The sequence below is a fragment of the Thalassophryne amazonica genome, chromosome 16 (assembly GCF_902500255.1).
Source record: "Thalassophryne amazonica chromosome 16, fThaAma1.1, whole genome shotgun sequence".
Lineage (NCBI taxonomy): Eukaryota > Metazoa > Chordata > Actinopteri > Batrachoidiformes > Batrachoididae > Thalassophryne > Thalassophryne amazonica.
In genome coordinates, this window is record NC_047118.1 from 76,269,246 (window position 1) to 76,279,097 (window position 9,852).

General features: G+C 44.1%; 1 protein-coding gene across 1 annotated transcript in view; it reads left to right on the forward strand.

Moving 5' to 3' along the window:
* Positions 1-8,635, forward strand: part of LOC117528761 — a 73,099-nt gene extending 64,464 nt beyond the window's left edge. Inside the window, exons 3-5 of the mRNA XM_034191391.1 lie at positions 7,062-7,269; positions 7,671-8,459; positions 8,495-8,635. Coding sequence (XP_034047282.1) covers positions 7,062-7,269; positions 7,671-8,459; positions 8,495-8,635 — 1,138 coding nt within the window. The remainder of the gene's footprint in view (positions 1-7,061; positions 7,270-7,670; positions 8,460-8,494) is intronic.
* The last annotated feature ends 1,217 nt before the right edge of the window (positions 8,636-9,852 follow it).

Below are 9,852 nucleotides of genomic sequence, written 5' to 3' on the forward strand. Positions count from 1 at the left end.
AAGCATTGAAGATCATTGTAGATGAACAGCCTATAATTTTTTGCACCTGCGTATAGGTTTTCCCCTCTCCAATCAACTTCTTAATCAAACTACACTGTTCTTCTGAACAATGTCTTGAACGTCCCATTTTCCTCAGGCTTTCAAAGAGAAAAGCATGTTCAACAGTTGCTGGCTTCATCCTTAAATAGGGGACACCTGATTCACACCTGTTTGTTCCACAAAACTGACGAACTCACTGACTGAATGCCACACTATTATTATTGTGAACACCCCATTTTCTACTTTTTTTACTAATAGCCCAATTTCATAGCCTTAAGAGTGTGCATATCATGAATGCTTGGTCTTGTTGGATTTGTGAGAATCTACTGGTACCTTGTTTCCCATGTAACAATAAGAAATATAGTCAAAACCTGGATTAATCTTTTTAGTCACATAGCACTACTATTATTCTGAACACTACCTGGAAGTCACACAATCCAGCAATCTTTAGATTAATGCAGCTTGTTAAATGTTAAATATTTAACAAAGAAAGGAGAAAGATTTCGATCCGAAACAAAAACCTCTTTAGAATTCTCATGTCATTCCTGCAGCAATGAGACACACCTGTGCATTCCTGCGGGCACTGACCTGTTTGGCCTTGTTCCCGGCTGGCAGGTCATCATGTAACACCTGTGCTGCAGGCAGAAGCCTGAAGCCAGTAAATGATTGACAGTTTGATGACGGCAGGCTGGAACAGATTTAGCAGCTCGACTGAGTTCACAGGAGGGTTTGCGTCAACTACGGTACTTGTGCTGTTTTATTTGTCAGTCACCATGAGAATAGTTGGCACACATTGGGTGGCATCCTGTCACACCACCCTGGCATATTTTAAAACTTTGTTTGCGTGCATGTTTTTTGATGTTCTTGTTGTTTTAACTTTAATGATTTAGACACACCAAAAGAAGAATCCATTTGAACCACCGCCTCACAGAACATAGTTCCTAACTGTGGGGCGGGGACCCTCCTGAGTGCCACAAAGTCATTTGTAGGTGAAACATGAAGACGTGATAATGAAGAGAACTCAGGGCAAATGCCAACAAGGATTAAACTATTTTAGATTTTTTCTGTTTTTCTTTAGCCCCTTGTCTGTATACATCACTCTGATGTGGGTCACGACATGCTCCCACCATAAAGAATATACAAGTTTTAATATTCTAGGGGCCATTTGCTACTCCTTTGAATTTTCACATGAATTAAGGGCGACACACTACAAAAACAAACAATCATAATACACTGAAACAGCGGTTACATTGAGACACACCAGCAAAAACACTGCAACAGTAACAAAGATGCCAACAAGGACTGCGAAAAAGAATGACATAAAACAACAAGCAACAAACAAGAACAATGCATGTTATTTGGGGAGGTGATGGCAGAACCGTAGTACTGATCACTGAAATTCTCCAGACTGCATATATATATTTATAAACGCCTGAATAGATCCTTGTTATTTGATTGGTGGTTTGTATGTCACATGACACGGATTATTTGTACCATTGGTATTGTGTTCCATTTAGCGTGCAATTTTGTACCATACGTTTGTGCAATTGCACGCTGCAACCACCGGGTGTGCTCACACTAGCGGCAACAGCACTTATCTTAAAAACAACATGGTGGGGTTTGTTTTTGCACAGCAGCAACTACAAACTACGTTGTCAGGATTGTTTCTGAACTATCTGACTGTGTTTGCAAGCTGAGAACAATTTTGGATCCAATTGCTACTTAAAGTTCGTGTTGGACGGATTCTGGTTGCTTTTCAGTTGTGTGACTATCCGATTGTGATTGTGCATGAGCTGGACATGCCCCAACATGTCCTGTAAGCTTCATCATGGCGTTTCTTTGCGCCATGCAGCTCCGCTGCGACGCATGGTGGAGCCGCTTCTCTTTCCATGACAAAAACTCCTGTAACAGTGAAATGTGCCGTTCATTTTTAAACTGGACGCTGTCTTGATCCGGTATGTCATGTGACTAGCACAGGAATTGTGAAAAGACGTGGACATCAGCACTTTTTCGGCACATTAAGACAGACGTGCGGAGGAGTTCCGCGCGTTGCGGTGCAGCCGCTCGACGCAAAGAAACGCCGTGATGAAGCTTACATGACATGTTGGGGCATGTCCAGCTCATGCACAATTACAATCGGATAGTCACACGACTGAAAAGCAACCAGAATCCGTCTGAAATCCACCTGAAAGCTGTCCTGTGAGACCAACACAGAGGTGGTTTTGTCCCGCGTAATGAACGGCTCCATGGCGCGTCCCTCCGCTTTTCTTTCCATGAAAAAAAACTCCTGTAACAGTGAAATGTGCCGTTCATTTTTAAACTGGACGCTGTCTTGATCCGGTATGTCATGTGACTAGCACAGGAATTGTGAAAAGACGTGGACATCAGCACTTTTTCAGCACATTAAGACAGACGTGCGGAGGAGTTCCGCGCGTTGCGGTGCAGCCGCTCGACGCAAAGAAACGCCGTGATGAAGCTTACATGACATGTTGGGGCATGTCCAGCTCATGCATAATTACAATCGGATGGTCACACGACTGAAAAGCAACCAGAATCCGTCTGAAATCCACCTGAAAGCTGTCCTGTGAGACCAACACAGAGGTGGTTTTGTCTCGCGTAATGAACGGCTCCATGGCGCGTCCCTCCGCTTTTCTTTCCATGAAAAAACTCCTGTAACGGTGGAATGTGCCGAAAAAGTGCTGATGTCCACATCTTCTGCCTTTTGTGAAAGTCAGACGAGGTCCCGGATCAACAAAGCCTTCACGTTGGAAATGATCTGGTTGTTTCAGCGGGGTGTTAGTCTGTCGATGGGGGCTGGGAGCGCGCCGCGCTCTCAGGAGTTGTGGGCAGTCCTTAAAGCGGCAGTAACACTCCGTAATCAGTTTAATCCCCATAAAATCGTCCCTGAAAGCCATATAAATTTTCAAACGGTGTCCACCTGGAGGTCTCTCACAGTTTCTGGAAAAAAATTGATGCAGCAAAGCTCCAAATCGTTCAGACATTTATTTGCAATAAAAATCCGCCAAGAGGGGTGGACCACACCTCACTCAAAGCCTGCTCACAGGCGAATCACGCAACCAACAGGCATGAAAAAACTCACGCATGCGCACGAGGGTTCAAGCTTGTCTGACGCAATCACACGTGATTCAAATCCATATGGTTTTTAAAAAAAATAATAAGGTCGGATACTTTTCTAATAGACCTCGTATATATATATATATATATATATATATATATATATATATATATATATATATATATATATATATATATATATATATATATATATACATACTGGACAAACCCTGTATGACATTGTCGATATGTTGTCTGTAGAGACACGGATGAGTCGTTTGGAAGCCCAAAAACTGCTCCTTTGGGTTTGCCATATTGGCAGGGTTTTATCTACATCACAGCGAACTCATATTTACATAAATAGGTGGAGCTTGGGTGACACATGGTGACAGAACAGTGAACAATGGACATTGATATCACCATTAATCAGTCCCTGGTAAACAGACAAGCTCTGAATAAAGGAAATATATCAACCTTGCCCTCTGCAAAACATGACATCAACTAAATGTGCCAATTGTCGTTATTGTTGTACATTGGGCTGCTCCCATTTTTGTTCAGGGTTGTCACAGTGGATACAGCCAGATCCGCATTGATATTTTGCATAACTTTTATGCCGGATGCCCTTCCTGACGCAACTCTAGTGTAACCTGGAGAAACACACACAGCTGCCAGTGTTCCAAAGAGGTCTCCCATTCAAATAAAACCAGGTCCCGCACTGCTTAGCTTCTGAGATCTGATGGGATCAGGCTTACACAGAACAGATCGACTGCTAAATGTGCCAATTAATAAATACAATTATTCACACAACTTTATCATTTCCGGCACTTCAGTTAAAATCATTATAGAAACTTTGCATAATTTAAATAAACACAATAATAAATAAATAATAATAACAATAAATAAACATAAACACAACCCAATCTACAACCTGTGGACCATGCAACATGCTCGTGATCCCTTAAGACAGGGGTGGGCAATTAGATTTCCCAAGGGGCCACATGAATAATTGTATTGTATTGTTGCAGGTCGGACCACTATACTGAACTCAGTTCTGTTCCATATTAATTTTATCTCTACAAAAAGCAGTAAATTGTCTTGTTTCGAAGTTGTGACTACAATTAGCTAAGCAATGAAAACGTCAAGGATGCTTAGTAAACACACCAATATTATATAATTTAATCTATCAAAATTCCCCAAAACAATAGTGAAGGGTGTGAAAACCAAAACTGTGTCAGGTGGAAGATAAAAACGGAGGTGACGGACTCATTAATCCATCTATTCCCTGCATGTTAGAATAAATCTGTATTAAAGTAAGGAACTAAATATAAATATAACAAAATGCTAAAATACCCTCAGCCATATGAGCATTGTCTTCTTTGGTACAGTAGCCTTTGTTTGCAATTACAGAGGTCAAACGTTTCCTGTAGTTTTTCACCAGGTTTGAACACACTGCAGCAGGGATTTTGGTCCATTCCTCCACACAGATCTTCTCTCGATCAGCCAGGTTCCTGGGTTGTCGCTGAGAAACATGGAGTTTGAGCTCCCTCCAAAGATTTTCTATTGGGTTTAGGTCTGGAGACTGGCTAGGCCACTCCAGAACCTTGATATGCTTCTTACGGAGCCACTCCTTGGTTATCCTGGCTGTGTGCTTTGTGTCATTGTCATGTTGGAAGACCCATCCACGACCCATCTTCAATGCTCTAACTGAGGGAAGGAGGTTGTTCCCCAAAATCTCGTAATACATAGCCCCGGTCATCCTCTCCTTAATACAGTGCAGTTGTCCTGTCCCATGTGCAGAAAACACCCCGAAAGCATGATGCTTCCACCCCCATGCTTCACAGTAGGGATGGTGTTTTGGGATGGTACTCAGCATTCTTCTTTATCCAAACACGGCGAGTGGAATTAAGACCAAAAAGTTCTATTTTGGTCTCATCTGACCACATAACTTTCTCCCATGACTCCTCTGGATCATCCAAATGGTCATGGGCAAACTTAAGACGGGCCTGGACGTGTGCTGATTTAAGCAGCGGAACCTTCCGTGCAATGCATGATTTTAACCCATGACGTCTTAGTGTATTACCCACAGTAACCTTGGAAACAGTGGTGCCAGCTCTCTTCAGGTCATTGACCAGCTCCTCCCGTGCAGTTCTGGGCTGATTCCTCACCTTTATTAGGATCATTGATACACCATGAGGTGGGATCTTGCATGGAGCCCCAGTCCGAAGGAGATTGACAGTCATGTTTAGCTTCTTCCATTTTCTAATAATTTCTCCAACAGTTGATCTTTTTTCACCAAGCTGCTTGGCAATTGCCCCACAGCCCTTTTCAGCCTTGTGGAGGTCTACAATTTTGTCTCTGGGGTCTTTGGACAGCTCTTTGGTCTTAGCCATGTTAGTAGTTGGAGTCTTACTTATCGTATGGGGCGGACAGGTGTCTTTATGCAGCTAACGACCTCAAATAGGTGCTTCTAATTTGGAATAATAAGTGGAGTGGAGGTGGACTTTTTAGAGGTGGACTAACAGGTCTTTAAGGGCTAGAATTTCTGCTGATTGGCAGGTGTTGAAATACTTATTTGCAGTAGTAACATGCATATGTTAGGAAGTTAGCTTTGAGTTAGCGGAGGTTAGTGTGCATACTGATGTTCGCAAGATGTCTTGTAAATCAGTCCAGGGGTGTTATCAGGTTCCAAAAATAGCATTTTCAGTTTTAGAAATGTTTATTTCTCACTATCTTTTACATAATATGAGAAAGAGGTTGTATTTACATACAAATGAAACAGAGTCTGCAGCTAGCTAAACCAGCCGCTGACATCACGGTGCCGGTCTACTCTGATTAGTTGTTACCCCGGCCCCCCAAAAAACAAACAAACAAACAAACAAACAAACAAACAAAACAAACAAAACAAACAACAACAAAACAGAACAGAATGAAACATAATGTGACTTTTTAACCTCTTAAAATAGGTCCAAGTTAGCCATCTTTGAACTTGTCCAAGGTCTGTCCCAAGAATGTTCTTTGTGAATTTGAAGACTCTGACAGTAATAGGACTGAACTTATGCTGAGCACAGACAGACAGACAGACAGACAGACAGACGGATGGACAAACAGACGCAAAGCCTTCACAACACCCAATAGCCATATTTTGATGGCCTCGGGTAAAAATTAAAACTACATGGAAATAAATGAAAACTACATGGGAATACAGAAATATAATCTACCAGTCAGAAGTTTGGAAAAGTGTGTCCAAACCTTTAACTGGCAGTGCCTTTGAAAATCTGAATTAAAAAAAAAAAAAAAAAAAAAAAAAAAAAAAAAAAAAAAATATATATATATATATATATATATATATATATATATATATATATATATATATATATATATATATGTGTGTGTGTGTGTGTGTGTGTGTGAAAAATCAACTTAAACTGCTCATACACTTTGGTGTTTTTAATTTGGCTTTTTATTTCTTTTTATATCCCCACAATGGGCAGCATGTGCTCAATGCACGTATTTTCAAAGTAAAAGGTTCTCCGATTAAGTCCGCCCCTGCCTGTGCTCTGTGTAACGTGGGGTTGCATCAGGGAAGGCAATCTGGTGTAAAACGTGGCAAATCAACATGAATCAACATGATCCATACTGAATCTGCCATGTTGACCCGGAGCAAAAAAGAAGAAGCCGAAAGAACTGTTTTATTTCTCTGTATTATTCTTTTAAATGGTAATTGCTGTGTATTTCTGTGGAAATGGAGGTAACAGACTCATCACACATCAGTGTGCATGTGCATGGCAGCACGTACACACTGGGAGCAGGTTGGGGATTAAGGAAAATTAATGAGCATTTCTTTATACTGTAATATTTTTACCTTTCCTTAATCCGTCTGGGAGCACACTATGCTCACTAATCAGGATCAGGAATGTACATTTGTAACCCCTGAAACGTGTTTTCAGGGACAGTCAGTGTTACTGTGACACGCCTCTTAAACAAACAGCTGAATGCCTGAAGGGGAAACGTACTGGGCGTGGAGCACACAGCCAGACACCAGCTATTGATGGGAATACATACCGCACACAATGCCACGCCCTTCTGAGCCAACAACCAGCACGCTACACACAGCTGCTCACATCCCTGCCGGAGTCAAACCTGCACCATCATCCTGTGACCATTCTGCAGGAGCAAAAAACCAAAACCGGCAAAAACAAAAAAAACAGACTGTTGGCTTTCAATAAATCACAGAATAAAACTTCTGCCTCATCCTCATTGAACAATTACTGGTCAGTGCATCACCACAGTCATCATTCTGGTAAAAGCTTCACAGAATTCTTGCAGTCGTGCTAGATGCATCCAAATCCACAAAATGCAAAAGTGCACCTGGCCGAACACACGCCCCTATTTCACCTGGCCGAGGACACGCCTGTGTTTCAACTGGCCGAACACATACCCGTGCTTGACGTGGCCAAACAAACGCCCGTATATCACCTGGCCGAGGACACGCCCGTGTCTCACCTGGCCCGTGTTTCACCTGCCCGAGCACACGCCTGTGTTTAACCTGGCCGAAGACACGCCCGTGCTTCACCTGTCCGAGGACACGCCGTGTTTCACCTGGCCGAGGACACGCCGTGTTTCACCTGGCCGAGGACACGCCCGTGTTTCACCTGGCCGAGCACACGCCCGTGTTTCACCTGGCCGAGGACACGCTTGTGTTTCAGCTGGCCCAGCACACGCCCGCGTTTCACCTGGCCGAGGACACGCCCGTGTTTCACCTGGCCGAGGACACGCCTGTGTTTCACCTGGCCGAGGACACGCCTGTGTTTCACCTGGCCGAGCACACGCCCGTGTTTCACATGGCCGAGCACACGCCCGTGTTTCACCTGGCTGAGGACACGCCCATGTTTCACCTGGCTGAGCACATGCCCGTGTTTCACCTGGACAAGGACACACCCGTGTTTCACCTGGCTGAGGACACACCCGTGTTTCACCTGGCTGAGGACACGCCTGTGTTTCACCTGGCTGAGGACACGCCCGTGTTTCACCTGGCTGAGCACATGCCCATGTTTCACCTGGCCGAGGACACGCCCGTGTTTCACCTGGCCCAGCACACACCTGTGTTTCACCTGGCCCAGCACACACCCGTGTTTCACTTGGCCGAGCACACGCCCATGTTTCACCTGGCTGAGCCCATGCCCGTGTTTCACCTGGCCGAGGACATGCTTGTGTTTCACCTGGCCGAGGACACGCCCGTGTTTCACCTGGGCGAGGACACGCTTGTGTTTCAGCTGGCCGAGGACACGCCCGCGTTTCACTTGGCCCAGCACACGCCCGTGTTTCACCTGGCCGAGGACATGGCCGTGTTTCACTTGGCCAGCACACACCCATGTTTCAGGTAGCCGAGGACACGCCCGTGTTTCACCTGGCCAAGGACACGCCCGTAGTTCAGCTGGCTGAGGACACGCCCGTGTTTCACCTGGCCCAGCACACGCCTGTGGTTCACCTGGCCGAGCACACTGGTGCATGGCACCAGTGAATCTTTCTCGAGCAAACTGCCATCAAAAACTGTGTGTACTAAGGAGCTGAGTGAGGGAAGCCACAAAGACACCCATTATAACTATGAAGTGGCTGTGTTGGAGAGACTGCGGTCTTCTGCTTTATCCGTCACACCTCAGTGACAGAGTGGATCACAGATATATTAAAAGGACACAGGAGGTCCCTCATTTATCAAACTGAGCATAGAAAAGGTTGTACATCGCCATTGTAAGAACAAAATTTAGTTTGTGTGTAACCTGAAAAAAATCTATATTTATGAAACATCAGCAAGTAGCAGCTGCTGATAAATCCCACATCCAGACTCAGAAGAGTGTGGAGGAACAGTAAGGTCACCATGAAGTAGAAGATCTTTCTGTATGTACAGTACGTGAGACGTGGACCTCCTGGGCATCTCAAACCCGAATACCCCACATCACCTACGAACATGCCACAAGACCATTCAGCACCATATCTCCTCACACCCGTGATAATGAGGAGGCTGAGATGGTTCAGCCATGGAACAAGATGAATCGGGCTGACACAAACTCTACTACAGAGAATCTCTGAGGAGAAAGAGAGACAGACAATGTGAGGGAGTGGAGAGGAAACTGCTTGGCAGAAACTTAGGCATTAGGCCACAATCAGAGTTAATGATAGAATAAACTAACAAATCCCACAGGGCACATTCATGTGCACGTTCATGGTCAAATGCATTCAGAAATGCCCTCAGTTAACCACACGTGGGAGCAACAAGAGAGCAAAGAAAGACAACTTTTGTGAACCTGAGCTCGAGGTGCACGTGTGTGGTAACACCAGAGAGGTGAAAAATAAAAGAAATGCGCCACTAGGTGGCAACAACTTGCCCACCAATAGTTTTGAACCCAACCATACATAACGACCATTCAATCATGGTGTCATGCTGTTTCCTAAATTAATTAGAGAAGACAAACTAAATTCAAAACTGTGCGTCCAATTCTAGTTTTTTAAGTTATTAATGATGCATACTGTCAAATCATAACAATCTAACACAAGAACAGTTCAAGGACATCAATAAAAGCTCAAAATTACCATGACATTCATACCTGTGATGAAACGTCCAACCACAACTGTATTAATTTGAGGAAATAAAGATCACACTAGCGTGTTGCCCGTGGGAATTCATGGGCTCTAGATTGGGTAGTGTTTATAAAATAGGGAGCTGACATTTTTCAAGGGTGG